At 36.4% G+C, this 21,131-nt stretch overlaps 1 protein-coding gene across 12 annotated transcripts in view; it reads left to right on the forward strand.

Moving 5' to 3' along the window:
* Window positions 1–21,131, forward strand: part of gramd1bb (GRAM domain containing 1Bb) — a 198,231-nt gene that overhangs the window by 101,746 nt on the left and 75,354 nt on the right. The window contains exon 1 of one of the 12 annotated variants that reach the window (XM_038285831.1): window positions 20,474–20,986. The exons of the other annotated variants lie outside the window; for them this stretch is intronic. Coding sequence (XP_038141759.1) covers window positions 20,964–20,986 — 23 coding nt within the window. The 5' untranslated portion in view covers window positions 20,474–20,963. Of the gene's footprint in view, window positions 1–20,473; window positions 20,987–21,131 lie in introns of those variants that run through there. 12 annotated transcript variants of the gene reach the window in all.

Raw genomic sequence — 21,131 nt, forward strand, 5'->3', positions numbered from 1 at the left:
GTTGTACCTTGGAGAACAGTCTGCAAGCTACTTCTTCCTGGCTTCAGATTTCACTGAGAAAGATCCACAAGAAAACCCGCTGATGCATCATTCACTGATACGTTCTCAGCGTTGTCCTTTGCATGAGCGCATCTGTGTAATGTGAAACTTAGCTTGTCTTAGCTTCTGTTTGACTGGTTTGTAACCTCAACTGATGGAGCACTAGTGAAAAGAGTAAAACTATCCTCTTAGGCTGAAAAGACATTAAATGTCAGTAAAGAATATATCATACAGAATATGAAAAGGCTTAATTAAATATGTACCAGGGGTTTTAATTTAACCGGCTTCCCTGGTTAATCAAATTTGCACCTACTATTTATTTACGTAGATAAAATGTTTTCTTCAAATCAAGTTTATATGTACTACATATTTATATGTCCGATGATTGAAATGTAAGAAGAGCTAAGACTGATAGGTAAGTAAGGACAGAGTTGTAGCATTACTGTCCAGAAAGCGTTCTGTAACGTAAAGTATGTGTTAGAATATAAATGGCACATAGAAGGATGAAAGACTCCCCTGGTATGTGACATAAAAAATATGCAATTTTCTTCCAGAAATAATAATGATAAATAAAGCATACTATATAAACCTGCTTTTTCACTTGAAATTGAAATCTATCTCTCTGCCTCTCTATGGTTGTTTCAATCCCTGCATGAAAGCATTGCTTGCACACTGCAGTTTTGTTCTAGGGATGTTAATTAATTCATCTGTCAATAATTATTTGCATTAAATGATTTATAATCGGATAGCCAAAGATTTTTTAATGAAGAAAATTGGTTGCCAATTATTTCAATAATCGATTAATCAAGATTAATTCTTTCAGTCCTCTATGGTTCTAAAACAAGATTTCTACAACATAGGTAATAAAAAAATATATACTGCCTTTCCAAAATTGTTAAACATAAGGTAAATGTAAAATCTTAACTTGTATAGAGATTTTCCAGTACAGAGGAAAATCTAGGCTTTTTATTTTGGTGTTTGATAGAAAAAATGTTAGATTCGCTGTGTGTGAGTACGTGCGAGTTATGCATTGCTTCCAGAGAGGATCTTTGTAGAGAACCTGGGTATCCTACACAGGCGAATATAATCTCTCTCATCAGAGTGCTGGGCTTAAACGAGCAGCAGAGCCTTCACTCAGTGCTGGTTTCTTCTGTTGTTGATGTTGTTTCATAGCGTTCTAGTCTCTTGCTTACTGTGAGTATTTTCCCCTGACATTTATCGGTTTTGGTTTGGTTTTCATAATATTTGTATTTATGCCTCTTTTCCCCTTAGAATTTCTTTAAATCACCAAAAACTCATCTGTGCCTAATCCTCTCTGCATTTGGTTCCTCAAAGCCTCCACACAACCTGAAAAAAAATGCATTTTGTCAAGTCATGCAGACTAAAGGATAAAATCAGCAAATTTCATGAATGTCTCTCAGATTTATTTTATTTTTTCAGTTAAATAATACTGACTATAATGTCAAATTAACAGGGATGCAAAAACTATCTATACTCTTGACTCTTTCTTTGGTACACTTTTCTCTTATAGAATCTAGAAGATTTCCACACTTGGTCAAACTAAAATACAGCAATTATTAGCGCTCTCTTGCTGGTAAAAAGTAGTCCCATCAGAAATTAAAACCTAATTTCTCTAACCTGACCGTAGGTTTGTTTCAGCATTGAGACTTTATCTGATAAGGTTTTTTGTGTCTGGCTGAAAACAGCATCAAAGAAGCACCTGCGTCTGTGAAGCAGCAGGTTGGACTTCTCTCAACTTTGATGTGTGTGTGCCATCTTTGAGGCAACAGCTCTGACTTACTGGATGCAGGGGTCAATCAATATCTCTCTCCACTCTTCCTAAGCCAAACATTTAATATAAAAGCTTTCCTTGCTTGACCTGTAGACGGGAAGGTTTTTATAAATTGTGCAGCACTGATACATTTATCAACACAAACGAAACACTAAGCTTCATGGCTGGATTCACCTTCAATAAATTTAAAAATATGTTGAGTGTTACGTTTTGCCAATGATTAATAATCCCCCTGGCTGCCATCTTCCTATCATAATATCTCATGCTCTCTGATGTTATTACTGTTTACTAAAGGGGCTTTTTAATAACTAATGTAATGAACAATAACAAAGCAAAGATATAGGTATTATACATTATATACATTTGCATATCTAAGAAATCAGGATAGGATCAAAAATTACATGTATTTCACTAATTAATATCAAAATTTCAAATTCAAAGATTCATTAAGTGATTTATTTAAACAATTTATTTGGTTTAGTTGATTGGGGTTTTTAGCTAAAGAGAGTCAACATTTACCTTTTAGCTGCCTGAACTTAAGGGTCAACCTAAGCTGTTCTAAATTGAAAATGAATGAGCACAACATCTGTATTTACCAAATAAAGACCTTCTTAATAAATTGACATATTTTTATACATCAATAGTGTCTAAATTAAAGCTATAGTGGACAATTATCTTAGAGCTTTGAGTTCTGGGAGGAACATCTTATATGTTGTTACTTCTTACCTACATTTCCTGAAAAAAATCACCCTATTTTTTATGCATAACATGAATATTTACATACAAAAACCTATATTAAATTTAATTTTTCATTATTTTTCTATTAATTTAAAGAATTTGCGAGGATTTTAGAGACACATCACTTTTTTTACCTCATAAAACACAAAAAATTCTGTTTTCATCATCTTTAATAATATGTTGATGCGAGTAATTAGCTACTGTATTTTTCTTGTCAGTTTATTGTTTATGTATAATTATAAAATAAAATTAGAACGGGCTACTTGAAAGTATTACTGCTGCCAGCCTTTGGTTTAGAGGGGAACAATTGATAAATTATGTCCACATGGAATCAACTTGGAGGGCGATCCCATGTGGACAGGGTGGCATATGATTGGCTTAGGGTGGCCATGGTCACCCCGAGCCCCCCATTTAGCTCCGCCTCTGCAAAAGCTTAACTGTTGAGCTCCTTCAAAATGGATTTCGCATCTTTAAAAAAATCTAAAGGTACTATAACTTGAAAAGATTGGTTTCCACCACTGCAAGCAACAGATGTTCAGGATTGTGCAGGATTGTGCTTGAAAGTTTGAGCCCAGCTTCAGCTGCCTTGGGAATCCTCTTCCTATTCTTCATAATCCAATCATATCAGAACTGAGATTTTTCCTGTTGCACGTATACATTTTTCTCTTACGCTTTTTCCTTCCAATTACATACTTTTTAAGTAGTTGTATACAATTGTGCTTGAATTGCCAGCCCTGTCAAGTATGACTTTTTGTAGCCCTCGAGTAGAGATAATAAAAAACCCATCTTGGTCAATCTTGGTCAAATCTATCCGTTAACTCCATCATCAAGATTGAGATTCATATTGGTAGTGCAGCAGTATTTTGGAATCACTGCCCTGCCAATACATAGAATGGCTTCTGTATCAAATGTTGTCTATCAGGGATAAATCCCAGTCTTGCTGCAGGGACACATGATACACCAAGTGTTCAGACTTCTCTTTTAAGCAGAGAGGTTCAGAACATTACAATTGAATAAGGCTGCTATTGTATAGTTTTTCTGCAGTAATTATTGTAAATACATTACATGGATCATAGTATAATTATCTTTAATTTTGTTATGAGACCATCAGACAAGACTCTGGTAGTGAAATAAATCTGATAAGCAATAAGCGTTTAAAAAGGCAGTTAAGACCATCTAGTTTCTATTAGCTGCTGGAGAAGGTGGAGGCTTTTGTAGTTTTCCTCTGCATATAGCGAGAGGGTAAAAAAGCTTCAAAAATCATTACTCATGCAGTTTTAATATCCAAAGTTCAACCACATCTAACAGTGGAAACTCGTTGGTGCTTTAAATATACCTCCTTTGCTTTCACTGCCTTCTGCTAGAGGCTACTGCCAGGCATCAGAGGAAATGCATTATATGGACTATAAAAAAACTTTCAGTCAATAAATATAGTTTTCCTTCTAATCTTTGCGCTACTTACAGTTAGGGTTGTCACGATACTAAACTTTTCAACTCGATACCGATACTAAGGAAAATATTCGATACTCAATACCATTTTCGATACCACAAGGATAAAAACAGACTCCAAAAGTCTACAGAAATATTTTCATTAATAAATAAAATATAATAAATAAACACAATAAAGGTTGTATGCTGTGCATAATATTAAGCAAGCTTGATAAAAAACGTATAAAATTAAAATTAAGTGTTCCTTCCTTGGCTATGCTTTGCACACATAACAGTGACACTAGCCAAACCGGTTAAGAAACAAAAATAATTCTCAGCAGCTGCACTTCTTACAAAAAAAAGTCTGAAACTGAAAAGAGCACAGAATGGGCTCTATGCACAGCTCCACTACTTCCTGAATTTAAGGCAGCTCCTTTGTTTCCTGTCTTTCATTACTGGACGAACTGATTAATCCAGGTGTGTCTGGCCAGTTACTTAGGTCATACACACCTGGATTAATCAGTGCATCCAATCATGAAAGACAGGAAACAAAGGAGCTGCCTTAAATTCAGGAAGTAGTGGAGCTGTGCATAGAGCCTATTATTCAATCACACAGTGTTCTGAAAGTGCATTGTCCTCTATTCTGCACTTTAGATGAATGACTGCTTAGGTGCCACTGGTGACGGCACTGTATCGATACTTTTAAAAACGAGTATTGTATCCGGATACAACATTTCAGTATCGATACTTTTTTGAGTTTCGATACTTTTGACAACCCTACTTACAGTAATAATCACTAAAACCAGTGTACATTTCATCCATGTCTTTTTTATGGTTAAAAAGTGTATGCTTCTCAGAAAGAACATAAAACTATGTACTCTGAGTATTACTGACATTTAATTACTGACAGATGCACTATTCATTATGTAATTTGTTACATCTGCATATAAATCACTAAAATTTATACCTATCAAATAAATATTTTTTTACCTCTTCTGAGTTTCGAAGGATCTATGATATAATTATGAGTAAATTTCAGCATCATATGACTCAATTATTACTGAGCAGTAATCACAGGTAAAAGCTACCCAACAGCAACTCTTGCAAACGGGCTGCATTACAGAGGGTCTAGCCATAGAGGAAATCTTGAGAGATCAGCAAAACCTGATCTCTGTGTTTGTGGCATCATTACTCTGTTAAAGGCAGCTGGGTACTGCTTGAAAAGCTCAGGGTCAGTGAGGCGATGAGTCACTGATGTCTACCTTGATAACAGATTCAGTAAGAACTGAAAATGCCATTCTTGTTATTTGCAGCTAATAGTTTTCATATAATCCCCTGAGCTCCGGAAAGTAAAAAAAAACAACAAAAAAAACTATATAATAGGATTTTTTAAATGACAACCAATGATATTTCTCTTTGAAAATAATCTCTCTTTACTTTTCTTTTAAAATGGAGCCACACTACGAGATATTTTTGCCTGACATTTCCCCCAAATCCCAGTCAGAGAATGTCTGTCAGTTTGTGCTACGGTAGCTGTGGTCATCTGACGGGGGTAATTGGCACAAAAATGTCTTATTCTGAGAAGAGTCTGGAGTCTGCAAGTGCAGAGGGGAGCCGACTCCACTTCATTTATGATCAAACAAACAGGCTTAGATTTTATTAGGTGGATCTTGAAGCCACCAGTTGCTGTGACAAAACTGCAAACACGTGCATCTGACAGCTGATTGAGGGAGAGGCTGGGATGCAGCACCAGCTGTGAGCTAAGTTTTTCTATTAAACTTAGCTCACAGCTGATTCTGTACTTGGAACTATAAAGCTCTGTGAAGATAAACACACAATAGAAATGGGTAATTATGTGCAAAAACCACAGGCATGTACAATAAAAAATAACAACATTATAAGATGACCAGTTATAAAAAACAAACCTTATAATTGACATCTCTTATAAAAAAATGTAACTAAATAGAACAAATTGAAGTTCACGAAAGATAGTTTTTCCACATATATGTATTTATTAAATGATTTTCCCATTGTGGGACAATAAAACGATTTTCTATTCTATTCCATTATAAATTATTCACATTCAATTGGAGTTACCAACCTTTGACACGTTGAAGTGTTAAAATACAGAATCAAAATGTATTTTAAACAAAAACCTACATCACAAGTCATTTGAAAATCGACTGAAAATCTCCGATACTGTACATGTTTCAAACCAAACATGAATGTGAAAAAGAGTACAGTCAACAATATGTAAACCACATTCATTTGTGTTTTGATTTATGTTGTATCTTTCATTTTTCAGGTCTGAAGTAAAGCCTGTCAAAGTTCCAACAACATCAATCAATCAAACTTCTTTATTGTCAAGTGCAATTTTACATTGCAATCGAAATTTCAGTTTCAGTACAAGCGTTCATAGGAGGGAACAGATTGATGAGGCCATGCGTGCCACAGAACGCTGCCATTCGGCAGAACGGCTCATTCTTGTGGCTTGCCAGGTTCCCACCGGTTACCTGGCTTCCCAGGTCCCAGGCGGTTACCTATAGCGCTGCATTTTGCTATTACTGCTATTACTTTTTTGTCTCCTTTTTTTTCTCCGTACTTTAACCAACTGCTATGTTCCATCATCAGAGTTGCAAGAATTTGTCGTGCTTAACTGGCTTTAGCAGCAAGCAGTGTATAAGGCCTGTATTTCAATTAAAAGACAGAAATCAGTGTGAGCACCCAAGACTGGAAAAGTCTGTAGTGTGTCCCAAGGCTTTAAATTGACTGTTGTTTCACTACACTCCTATCAATGTTGTTTCTGGGTCCAGTTTCTGGCAGCTCAATCTTTTTTTTTTTTGATTAATTATCCTTGACCACTTGAGAGCATTCATAGAGAAATTTTGTGTTTATTTGTGTTCTTTTATGGGTAAAAATAACATTTAAAAAAAAACTGTATGCTGACCTAACATCAACAGTTGCATTTCCTATTTACTATAAGCACTTTGGTTTTGAGACATTTCAATAGGAAACAATGCAGTAAAAAATGCCAACTAATACAATATTTTCATATGCATACACAAAAGGGATAGTAGTTAAACAGACTTGATTCTCCTACTGCTGTGTCTGTGTTTGTATCCTGTGATATTAGTGATGGTGTGTTTGAATAATAATATAATAATATTAAAAACAATTTAACTTTATTGATCTCACATTGGAGAAATTTACCTATGCATTTAACCATTGTGGGGGCAGAACTGCAGTTTTTTTTTTTTTTTTTTTTTTTTTAGAATTGTTCTCATTCTTAAATGTTGTTTTTTTTCCAAATATATTAAAACCATTTTCCCATATATTAGTACAGTTATTTAAAGAAAATTAAACTTTAAAATGTAAACTAATGTTTTTTAAATGTTCTTAAACATTTTAAAGGCCAGTGGAGAACTGGCCATTAAAACATTTTTTAAACTGTTCCCTCAGTGTTGGATTTCATCACTGTTCTACAGCCCCGCCTATAGTGAGATGTGTTTGTGATGTGCAGGTGCACAGGATGGATTTGGTGTTACCATCTATCAGGGGAGACACATGGCTGGCTTAACCCTGATCAATACGAGACATTTCCCCGTGCATCATTTGCTGAAGAAGCACATTTTTAAAATCTTATTCGACATGACATAAACTACCTTTTTTTTCCAACTCTCTTTTCTGCTAAGGTCAGTCTCAGCCAGATGAATTGATATTACATTCTGCTGAGACATAAAAGATTTTGTCTTGTTGTCCATTTATAGCTCTGAACCCTGCAGTGGTTCCAGGGTCTGTTCCAGGTTAAGAACGGCTTGGGATGGAATAGTTATCATGTTTCTATTCTAACTATATTATGAATTTCAAGTAACATTATTGAGTCATTAAAAGGTGTTGTAAATTTAATTTCCCAATTGGTAATTCAATGTGTCTTCAAAAAAAAACATAAATTAAATATGTTTAGTTTATAACACAAAAATGAAATTGTTGTATTCTAACTCGAAGTAGCAATATACACTACAGAGATTTTATATAGAAATAAGAGGACAAAAATAGACATGGCCCAGAGAAAAAGAATCAATGATCTGCTTTAAGCAGATTTAAGCTCCCATCAGTCATTGCTAAGAACAGAATAAATAAAATGTTTTAAGCTTAAATGGTCCTAACCCTTCATTTTCTTTATTTTTGTTTGGATTTTCATCTATCACTACTTTGAAAGAATCTTTACTATTTCTTTATTTCTTCTTCATATTGCTTACTTTGAGTTGCAGCACTTTCTGTGGAAATCAACATTAACTTTCTGCAGAAAAGTTTTTCTTGTCACTCCTGTTAAAAATCTAAACATTTTGCTTAACAACATTTCTTGTACATCCTTTTAAAGGTTGAAGTAAAAAGTTCTATAGCTAAAGACAAAAAATAAGGATATTTATGTTTATGTGAATATTATTTTTGGTGTAACTCAACTTACTGAATAGAAAATCATACTGGGCAGGCAGATTAAAGGTAGGTGCTTCATGGAGCAGGCAGGTATTCACTGTCTTACTCACAGTAAAATAATGAGGGGCTTTGCCTTTCCTGGACGGGGAAGGGCTGCTGCTCGTAGGTCACACAAGATTTATTTAGACAATGAGTTACAGGATCAATAAAAGTTAAATTAAAATATGTTACATTGTGCAGTTTTGCATTAAGAAAAACAACCCTAATGTGACAGGTGTTCTAAAGTAGCTTATTTTTAATGGTTTGTTTTTCTAAAGCGGCATTTGTGATTGTGTGGCCATTATTGCTGTGCTATGTGCCATGACTTACATTGTATTAATCTTTTTTTAATCTTCACTATTTATCTTTATCATAATAGTACCACAGAATACAGTAAAATTTCTAGTCCACGTGGCCCACCCCTATTACGACAGTATGGGTCAATATCTACAGGTGCTGGTCATAAAATTAGAATATCATGAAAAAGTAGATTGATTTCAGTAATTCCATTTAAAAAGTGAAACTTGTATATTATATTCATACATTACATACAAACTCATATATTTCAGATGTTTATTTTGTTTAATTTTGATGATTACAAATGACGACAAATGAAAATCTCAAATTCATCATATCAGAAAATTAGAATATTGTGAAAAGGTTCAAAATTGATGGCCCCTGGTGCCACACTCTAATCAGCTAATTAACTCAAACCACCTGCAAAAGCCTTTAAATGGTCTTTCAGTCTAGTTCTATAGGCTACACAATCATGGGGAAGACTGCTGACTTGACAGTTGTCCAAAAGACGACCATCGACACCTTGCACAAGGAGGGCAAGACACAAAAGGTCATCGCTAAAGAGGCTGGCTGTTCACAGAGCTCAGTGTCCAAGCACATTAATAGAGAGGCGAAGGGAAGGAAAAGATGTGGTCGAAAAAAGTGTACAAGCAAGAGAGATAACCGCACCCTGGAGAGGATTGTGAAACAAAACCCATTCAAAAATGTATGGGAGATTCACAAAGAGTGGACTGCAGCTGGAGTGAGTGCTTCAAGAACCACCACACACAGACGTATGAAAGACATGGGTTTCTGCTGTCGCATTCCTTGTGTCAAGCCACTCTTGAACCACAGACAGCGTCAGAAGCGTCTAAAGAGAAACAGGACTGGACTGCTGGTGAGTGGTCCAAAGTCATGTTCTCTGATGAAAGTAAATTTTGCATTTCCTTTGGAAATCAAGGTCCCAGAGTCTGGAGGAAAAGAAGAGAGGCACTTCATCCACGTTGCTTGAAGTCCAGTGTAAAGTTTCCACAGTCAGTGATGGTTTGGGGTGCCATGTCATCTGCTGGTGTTGGTCCATTGTGTTTTCTGAGGTCCAGGGTCAACGCAGCCACATACCAGGAAGTTTTAGAGCACTTCATGCTTCCTGCAGCTGACCAACTTTTTGGAGATGCAGATTTCATTTTCCAACAGGACTTGGCACCTGCACACAGTGCCAAAGCTACCAGTACCTGGTTGAAGGACCATGGTATCCCTGTTCTTAATTGGCCAGCAAACTCTCCTGACCTTAACCCCATAGAAAATCTATGGGGTATTGTGAAGAAGAAGATGCAATACACCAGACCCAACAATTCAGAAGAGCTAAAAGCCACTATTAGAGCAACCTGGGCTATCATAACACCTGAGCAGTGCCACAGACTGATCGACTCCATGCCACGCCGCATTGCTGCAGTAATACAGGCCAAAGGAGGCCCAACTAAATACTGAGTGCTGTACATGCTCATACTTTTCATGTTCATACTTTTCAGTTGGCCAACATTTCTATAAATCCTTTGTTTTTATTGGTCTTCAGTAATATTCTAATTTTCTGATATGATGAATTTGAGATTTTCATTTGTTGTCATTTGTAATCATCAAAATTAAACAAAATAAACATCTGAAATATATGAGTTTGTATGTAATGTATGAATATAATATACAAGTTTCACTTTTTAAATGGAATTACTGAAATCAATCTACTTTTTCATGATATTCTAATTTTATGACCAGCACCTGTAACAACTTTTTTCATCATTAAAGGAAGCCTTACTACAGGAAAAAATCTAAAACCACTGGCAGTCCCATAGCTTTATTCTCAGGGACCAAACCGTATATCATTAATAAGAGACTGGATTATATATTTCAATTTTAAGATAATAAAAAGAAAGTGACTTAAAGGACATTCAGCTCATTGAATCAAGTCTGTAATTAGGCTGAAACTGAAATACATTTTTAAAAGTCTATGTGTGTCTTTAAAGGAGCTGTAAATTCAATTAAACATCTGAATCTCAGAAATTAAACGTGTTTGGATCTGATTTAAGGATGCTTTAATGTGTTTGCAAGTTTGCTTAAGTTAACATGATGTAAGTCTTCATACCAGTCTTCTTAAGCTGTTCGGAATTAATACTAAATGCTATTAATACCAAAAGTTCAGCTTGCTAGAGATGAACAACCTGTTTTTATTTTTAATGAACACTACATACTTTTCCAGCATTAACAAAGTTTATTATCTACTTTCAATTCTTAGCCCTTAGTTTGTTTAATTGCCTTATCTTGAATAGTAAATGGATTAATAAGATAATTCATTTTCACGTCACCTATTTTACATTTTCTATTCTTACTGTTTCTATGCTTTGTATAGTAGGGATGGAGAGAGTGTGTTGGAGGTGTTCTGTTAAAGAAGCACTGACCTATTTTTGGGACTGCTTGCTGCGGCAGAAAAAGGAACTTATTTTTTTTTTTGAAGCCAAGCTTTCAATATCAGCACATTTTGTTCTTGCTTTCTTTTTTTCCATAACACATGCGACAAACCAGCAAAAAGCCATCTGTATTTTACTTTATTAATTTTTTCTCACAGAAGCATTTTTTTTTTTCAGTTTTGTGTTCAACTTTGAATCAATTTATCTTTGTTATCTGGTTAAATTGTCTCTGTAAAGTGCCTTGAGATGACGTGTGTTGTGAATTGGCGCTATATAAATAAACAGAATTGAATTGAATTGAAATATATTTTAACCTTACAGTGTTCTTTTGAAATATGTATCTATTGGACAGCATTGCTCATGATTTTGTCGTTGTCATCCTATCACCTCACGACTTCAGTATTTTTCATATGTTTGCCCTATACCTTTGAAAGAATATTGGATTAGCTTTCACTGTTCCAGGAGCTGGGATCTGTTACATGTCACTCTTTGATATTTATATCTGTGTATTCTTACTGGTGGATGTCACTTAATTGTGAATAGTTATCTGTCCTTTGTGTTGCTGCATTTTGGTATGATCGACTGGCAACCAGTCTAGCCTCTACTGTACTTTGTTTGTTGCCCTTTGGTCATTAGAGGCAAGCACAAACACCCATCAGTAACTTTTTTTGAGCAAAGATTATGACAACAAAGAGTGTGGGCCTTTTTACTTGAAGGATTTTAAATAGAGATGCACTATTGGAACTTCCTGGAGCACATTCATCTTGACTTTCTTATATATTAAGCCAGCCACATTCAGTTTTAATGGTCCAAAAACAATACGAAGCAATGGCTGTAAGTTTAAAACTGGGTACATACAGTAGTTAAAAATCTATATATACATTGAGCCGAGGATTATCGAGTCAGAAAATTTGGTGCCATGCTGCAGGTAATGAGGATGTTTCACTGATTAAAAGATAAATTGGTTTTGCTGTCTCTCCCTCTGGTTTGCATAAAAGATCCAAATGAGAAAGAAGGATGCTGAAGGTTATGTCATGAAAAGTGACCTAATATTAAAAACGAGTTGATATACCCTGAACAATATAGATTTTGGAGTTTCAAATATATCTGTGGAAAAGTTGATATGACTTTAAACAGGAACTAATTAAGGTTTAATAGCAGAATATACATAATGGAGAAAAATCTAAAAATGAGACAGATCTTGTTTTTGGCTTTTTGTAGGGATTGTGCTGAAATGACAGAAAAACTAAAGTACAAATATAAAGTAATCTTTACCATCTTATTAGATATTTTATGAAGTCATCTAATAGTCTTTCTTACCTTTGCCTGTTAAATGCCTGCTATTTTTTCCTATTCTGCATATGAATGCACTTTTCCTCTCCCGTCAGTGTGACCTTGACAACCCGTATTATCCAACAGGGTCAATTCATCAATAATCAAGCTGCCTCCCAGCCACATGCTCACCCATACATTTCTCAACGACACGCAAAATATAAATCTTATACTTTCCCTTTTCTATGGAAAACAGTTTATATTATAATCTGTGTCATGTTAAAGAGCAAAGAACGGCTATCAGGTGGAATGGGAGAGACAAACTCTACCAGCCTGTCCAATCCCACAAAGCAGTGTAGAAGGATTATTCCAGATTATCTGCCAATGCTATTCTTGGACATGAATGAAAAATCTCTGGAGCAGAAAAGGACTGAGTGAGTGCTGGGGACAAAAAAGATAAAAACAATATGCAAGAATTTTGTTTTTGATACATCAATAATTTGTGTATTTCCACAGAATCTGTATTGCAATATTGATTTGTTTGAATTAAAATCAGGAACATTAAACATCTTGTTTAGTTGTTTCCAAAAGGCAAGTAACAAACTAAATCCTACTAGAGCATTAAGTATATTTTTTTTAGATTATCGCTTTGTCAGTTCTATGAATGCTGTGTTCTTAATGTACAAACAGATACACATAGATGCTTAATGTTCATTTTAAATAAAAGAAGCAGAATCATCATGTTTTTCTATTAAAATGGCTTAGATATTATTGAATTCTACATACGATATCTAGAGTGTACTTTATATGAACTTGTCTTAATACTACAGTAAAAAAAGGGAATGTTATTACTTTAGCCAGCAGGTGGTATCATTGAGAATATACAGCTCTGACTGTGGAAAGTAACTGTTAAGGAGCTGTCCATTCAGCACCACTCTGTTACAGGAACTAAGGCACAATCACAAATGAGAGCCTCGGAAATAAACAATTCAAAATTAACTTGGATTATAAATGAAAGATAAAGGCATAAGATGTTCCAATTAAACAGAACTCTACAGGCTACTGTTTCTCAGATAGATAGATAGATAGATAGATAGATAGATAGATAGATAGATAGATAGATAGATGATAGATAGATAGATAGATAGATAGATAGATAGATAGATAGATAGATAGATAGATAGATAGATAGATAGATAGATAGATAGATAGATAGATAGATAGATAGATAGATAGATAGATAGATAGATAGATAGATAGATAGAAATTTAGCAATAGATAGATAGAAATTTAGCAATAGATATTCTATTTTCAGACTCACTCATGGTCTTGGAGAAACATTGGTTTGCTGGCTTCTTCTGAAAGGTTCACCCGTGATGGTATATATTCTCCACTTATGGATTATGGCTCTAACATTGTTTAGCTTTTATCCCAAATTCTTAGAAAGGTTTTAATAATCTTAAATCCATGTATCTTATCCACTGGGTTTCTACAATTTTCATATTGCTGTCATATTTCAGCTGTCAGACATGGTCCCTTTAAATTATTCATCACGTGTAGGTCAGTTAATAAGAAGGTTTGGGTTTAGCTATTTAGATTGAGCCCATCTGTCAAATAAATTGGGATTTACTGACATTAATTTAATGCTTTTTTACCAGATGACCAAGTTAGTTTGAAACGCAAAAATAGATTTCCGTGATATTTATTGTTTTTGTTTTGTTTTTTTTTGTTTTGTTTTTTTTGGTCTTTGCATCTGGTAACATCGACATTTTTTAATGTTTCTCTGTTTTTCTAACATTTAAAATGAGCAGAGGGTCACAGTGACCTTGATCTCTGTTTCATTTCATTTCTTTGTGATGATAATATTGATAAAAATGAGCAGACCATGCCTCTTGTTGCATCAGAGTCATTAGCTGGGCCAAGATGTTCTGCTTTTCATTGGGTCATGTTTTTATACATGAACTTTGTGATCTTCCTGGATTTTCCTTGAAATGGTGAGCACATGATTCTTGCTAACAATAGGCTCACTGCGGGGTAGTATCATCCGTTCTCTGTCTGTTAAATTTCTTTCTGCTCCAGACTAAATGAGCACCAAACAGACTGTGTGAGATGACTTGATGTCATGTTGCTGCATTGAAGTATAGGCAATTTCACTCACAGCTGCACCCTGGAAATGTATATGGGTGAATTTAACATCTTTCAGGTTTTTACATCTCACATCTGTTTTCTTCTCATTCAGTTTGTCAGATTCAGATTCAGTTTGTCAGATTCACAATTCCCTACCCATGGCACACGGACATAAAATCACAGTAAAAATTGTCAAGTTTGTGTGTAGAATACAAGGAGCTTGACTTCAGTTTTACATCAAAAGTGTAAACAACAACCACAGTATATTGAAAGAGTGCATAAATTGGACAAAAACAACAAGTAAAATCAGAATCATAGCATTATTTACAAGTTTGATTGTGCATCTCATTGTTTTTTTTTTTTTTTTTTTTTTTTTTATTTAAATAGAGGAGATAAATGTTCTGTTTCAAAACTACCAATATTGTCCATCCTACAGTCTATAATCTAAAATCCTTTTAGATGTTTTAGAAACTGACAGTGTGATGAGGGGCATGGCTAGAGCATAGAGTAACACAGCAATCCCTCTCCCCCACTTGTTTCGGCGAACTGCAGATCACCTAATCAAAAAAGCAATAGTTTCACTTTCACAAAGGTAACGCTGTCAGTTTAAAATGAAACAGTGGCCTTTCTGTGAAGTATGAGATTAGGGGCAGGCTATCGAATCACGCGATAACCCAAATAATAACCTAGCTTGTGTTTAAGTTTGGATTTTTTAGTTTTCTTTAAGAGCGGAATGGCTGCAATAAGTATCGTAAAAATTACATTTATTATTTATGACCCCTGTCTCGATTCATCAGATCACCTTTCTGTCATGCTAATTCCTGCTTACAGGCCCTAGCTGATCAGGGCTAAAAAAAACAGTCAAAGAAGTCAGAGTGTGGTGTGAGGGGGCCATTAGGAAACTCCAAGATTGATTTGAATGCTATGACTGGAATATGTTCAAAGATGCAGCAACCTATGACAACAAGATAAATATAGATGAGTATACGATGACTGTTTCAGCCTATATCAATAAATGCATTGAAGGCTTCAGCATCACAAAGAACGTTACCACCCGAGCAAACAAACGACATTGGATGAAAGGGGAGGTTTGGAAATCGCTACAAGTATGGAACTCGGCTTTTAAGTCTGGTGATAAAGAGGCACTGAGGACAGTGCCTTTCAACTTGAACCGTGCCATCAGATCAGCGAAGCAGAACCACAGCCAGAAAATCCAAGATCTTTTTCATGACACCTGCAACACCAGTGGGATGTGGCAAACACTGACTTCATAAATGCATTAAACAACTTTTTTGGGATGTTTTATGTACTAAACAGCACTCCAGCAGTAAAAGCCGTTCCACACCAGGGGTAGGAGGCACTAAACCTGGACGTAGCTGAAGTGAGGAAAACTCTGAGGAGAGTCAACCCAAGAAAGTCCCCAGGACCTGATAACATACCTGGGAAGGTATACAAGGAGTGTGCAGGTCAGCTGGCTGGTGTCCTCACAGACATTTTCAACACCTCGCTTGACCAAGCCATATTGCCAGGATGCTTTAAGTCTGCCAACATCATTCAGGTCACCTTACTCAATGACTACCGGCCTATCATGATGAAGTGCTTCCAAATGCTGGTTAAAGAACACATTGTCTCCAGTCTCCTCACCATCATCCCATAGTATCTAATTGGGAAACTGGAACAGCTGGGCTTCAGTACACGCCTCTGCAATTGGGTATTAGACTTCCTCACAAAGTGACCTCAGTCAGTCCTGCAGTCACTAAGCACAGGCTCCCCTCAAGGCTGCATTGACTCCTTGGCTCCTGAGCCCCCTGCTGTTCAATCTGATGACACATGACTGCGTCCCCAGGTTCACCACCAATCACATTGTGAAGTTTGCAGACAACACTACGGTGGTGGGCCTCTTCAGAGACGACAACAACCAGGACTGTAGATAGGAAGTGGAGCAGCTGGTGGACTGGTGTAGAGACAACAGCCTGATCCTGAATGTGGAGAAAACTAATGAGATCATCATTGACCTCAGGAAAAATCTGCCTGACCACGCTCCACTGCTTATCCACAGCTCAGCTGTAGAGGTGGTCAGCATCACCAAATTCCTGGGGGTGCATATCACAGACAACCTCACCTGGACATTAAACACCACTTCGCTGGTCAAAAGGGCACAAACGCGCATGCACTTCCTGAGGAGAATGAGGAGAGCCCATGTTCAATAGTAGCATTCTGACCAGCTGTCTCACTGTGTAGTGTGGAGGCTGCAGATTGGAAGAAGGTGAGAAGAGTAATAAGAACTGCAGAGAACATCATCAGGTCTCCTCTTCCCTCCATAAAAGACAGTTGATCCCAGCGCTCCATGTCCCAAGCCCGTAACGTTATCAATGACCCCTCATAGCCCCATCATGGACTGTTCTAACTGCTGCCCTCTGGGTAGAGGCTTTGCAGAATTCAATGAAGGTCCAGCAGATTTCAAAACAGCTTCTCCCCCACTGCCATCAGACAGCTGAATGGTGAAAAAAATCGAAATCACGTCACAGAATCTGCATCAAACTGACTACCGTATATCGATGTGTTTTTACACCATGTTTTTTCTCCCAAGATGTTTACATTTGATCACTGCTGCACTTTAACAAGTGGAAAAGTCTTGAAAGCTGTACAAAAAGAAATGTATGCTGTATACTTTCTGTATATACAAATGACAGTAAAGGACATCCAAGTCTACTACTCTCTACCCACCTCTGATTCTATGTAAAAATGGTTAATTTAACGGTTGTGTATTATTTTAAATGCTGATCAGAGACAGTGCTTACAATGTGTAAATGTTATGTTACTTTTAATGTAATGTGCAAAATGGGAATTAGTAGTTAGGTGTTCATTGGATTACAAATTAGTTGAAACTTTTCCATTGAGGATAAACTGAACTGGGGACTGAAATAAACTGAACTGAAATTTCATGTTAACAAATCTTATCCTCTACTGGCCAGTGGATACTTGTGTTATTCATAAAGTGCAGGAGTGTCATTTTTCTTTAGACTTAGACTTAGACTTAGACTTGACTTTATTAATCCCTTGAGATTACTCCCTTTATTAGCATTTAGTAGCTATATACTGTATTATAGATACAAAAATGATGCAGACACTTTTGTTTTTCTTTAATAACCAATGAATTCTTGTAAAGAAAGGAACGTTTACTTGTTTTTGTTTTTTGCACCAAGGAAGATCACATCCATTTGTTTAATGTTACTGTGAAATTATGGTATTATTATTCACAAAAAAGTTCAATAATGTTTCCTTCTGGCCCATGCATATTTTTTTATGATCATTATTATAATTATTATTCTTTGTTTATTGCTGTCATATTTTGGTTTTCAGAAGTATAATGCTGCCATTAAAGCCTTGAATAGTACTTAAACACAATACATTGTATTTGAAGTGAATGTAAAATTATTTCTTTAGAGGTATCTTCAGATTTGAGCCCTTCTTCTGTCTTGTAGCAGAAACACACCACTGTATATCCTACACCACCCACTCTGCCTTAACAACCTCTGCTTTTGGTTCAAAGCCATTTTTCTGTCAGCCAGTCAACAACTCAATGCCTTCAATCCATCTCCAGCTGACAACAGCTCTGTAAGTGAATGGAGCTCAGAGCAGTGCACATATAAAAAAGCTAGGGGTCTTCTTTAACCAGACATCGAACCAGAACTTAGCTGTTCATCTCATTAGACCTTAATTTGCACAGATCATGTTTCCGTAAAGTAAGAATTTCCTTCAGTCTGATTGCAGAAGGCCTGGATGCTTCCCTGACCTTTTTTACCTTGTATTGAAAAAGAAGTGAATGCCTATGTGTGCTAATTAATAAATTAGCTGTAGTAATGTGAACAGAGTTACTCTTGATTTTGATCATATCCTTTTACAAGGTAAAGATCAACTTGATTAAATGTCAAGGGTGCAGGCTCCAGTGTTCTTGTTAAATATACTTTTCTTTTTCTACCTAATTAAGTTGATTAAATTGGCTGGAATATTTTATTTGTAATTCAACACTTTCTCTGTCCCTGTGATATGAAATGTGAATTACATATAAATACTCTTTGCAGTAAATTGGAACACGAGAACTGACTCTTCTAGTAAGTAAAAAAATGTTAATGAGATTTTATATGTGTGTATATATATATACACAAGTCATTAAGTCATTAGGTGCCTATAGGTGTTTATAAACTTTTGCCATTAGGGCCTGCTGCATATCCACCATGTTTTTCCATGCAGAGCTGTCTGCATATTTTTTTTTTATTTTCCCTAGGCGTGTGGTGGCAAAAAATTAGGCGACCGACAGTCACAGTGTGGAAACCTTGTGGACATGTCAAGCATAAACCAGCCTTAAGGGATCCTCCCTTTTGTTTTTAGATTCTTGGGGCTATAAACCATTGTGGTGCAATTTTCAAATGAGCTCATTGCTTAATGCATTTATTGGTTGCAACATATACACAGCATTATTCTGGTTTGAAACAATAGCCTGAAGGTGAGGAGATCTGCTCTGTAATGACAATCCTTAAAATCACCGAACTTTTTTTTTTTTTTGCTTTGTTGTTTTTAATATTAATCCTTTTTTTTTTTCACTATATGGATTCTTTTTGTTTACCTTCTTTAAAATCAACGTCTTTTTTTTTTATTAACTACCTCCAGTCTGAAAAATGTCCTTATAGCAGCAGATAATTGGAGTAGGCCTTTACCTTGCAGATATAGAGACTTTTTAAATTAATTCTTCTTCAAAAGAAAGAGTCTAGATCAGGGGTCTTCAACGTTTTCAAAGCCAAGGACCCCCAAACTGATTGCGAGATGGAGCGGGGACCCCCTAATTATATATATTGTATGAAATTGTGTTATATCAAACTGGTCCTATAGTCACTCTATTACATATGGAATCATGTAACGAAAGTAATTTCTCCCTGGGATTATTAAAGTATTTCGGAATCTGATTCCTGGTTGATGGGACAGGTGTTGTGGATGAAACGGTGCCCAGGTTTGAAAGAGCTCCTGTGGGTCGCTGAATGTGTGCATTGATGACTCAAAGACATCTTCTGCTTTCATTTATCTGTTTACTACAGTGTGTTGAATTCATGTTAATGTGTATTTACAGACATTTTAATTAGTGCAAAAAATTGCAGGAGGGAATATAAAAAAAAGTAATCAACCAAGACTTTCGCGACCCCCTTGCAGTACCTCCGCGGACCCCCTAGAGGTCGCGGACCCCTGTTGAAGACCTCTGGTCTAGATTAATTTAGCCAAACATTCTCAATATCAGCGAGGCGGTGTGGCAACATATCAGTTTGTCTATTCTCTTTATCAATGTCATATCTTACAATGGGCTTGATGTGTTCTTTGAAATCACAGAGCTGAACTGTATACTGTATACAAATTACTGTAGGTTAATTCTTAACTTATATGTTTGCCTTGTATTTTCACTAATTCCTAAGCTAGACTGCATAACGATAAACCTTAATGTTTCATCACAGTAAAATGGGGCAAGATTACTATTGCAAAAATAAACAAGAGATGCACCAAAATACATCCACTTCCATTTGAGATTAACTAAAACTGATTAACACAATTGTAATTTTAATAAGTCATAAAAATGTTGAAGGTTTCATCAGTTGTCATGTTTCACTCGGATACAGATCATTGAAACAAGTTAAAAATGGAGACTTCCAGGTCTTTTAAACTGGATCTGTCAGGTTTATCTCAAAGAGCAAAGGAGAAAGGGAGCCATCTAGGGAAAAGGCCAGAATGAACAGGAGGGAGGGAGGGAGGGAGCAGAGAGAGATCCTGCGCTTGCTCACTGTGAGCACAGCAAGTGCAGCTCTCATCCGCTGCGGAGGCTGAGGCTGATACAGAGTGTGAGTGAGCAAACAGAAGCTCGGAGGGACGTTGTGGACCTAAAGGGAAACACAGTCAGAAAGTATCAGGAAGAAGTCATGTTTGCATCTATGTGCAATCCCTAAACCCTCCTTGCCTGTGTGGCATGCTGCAGCGAATGTTCCAGTGCGGGTCGACTCCTTTTCTTTTGGGAAAACCAAAGAAGCACAGGGAGATGTGAGTTTCTGGCACCAGAGCTGAGCACTGCGGCACCTTGTTTCAAGCAGAGGAATGTAGCAGGCGGGCTGGACAGAGCTCAGGATCATCCTTCCAGAAGTCAGTCCTCTACTGTCCATCAGTCTTTCCATCTGATCCCCCCTGCCTGCTGTGTGCATCTCTCTGACTGTGTATGGGAGGTGAGGCGCTGGCAATCTGTCAGTCATCATGCGGCGGTGTGAACGGGCCGCCCTGTGCCCACAACGCGCTATGGACGTCAGACAATCCTCACTGTACTAATGAAAGGCTTCAAGCTCGCCTGGTAAGAATAAGCAGAGCAGAGGCAGATGTGACATGTTGCTCTTATTGGGTTTTTCAAGTACAAGTTTCTGTTGTGTGTGTGGCTTTAATTCTGTTACGTATGCTAAGCACAACTGAGCCAGAGGCAAGAAGTCTGGAACTGTTTC

This window comes from Cyprinodon tularosa, unplaced genomic scaffold, assembly GCF_016077235.1.
Source record: "Cyprinodon tularosa strain WSP-4 unplaced genomic scaffold, ASM1607723v1 ctg215, whole genome shotgun sequence".
Classification (NCBI taxonomy): Eukaryota; Metazoa; Chordata; class Actinopteri; order Cyprinodontiformes; family Cyprinodontidae; genus Cyprinodon; species Cyprinodon tularosa.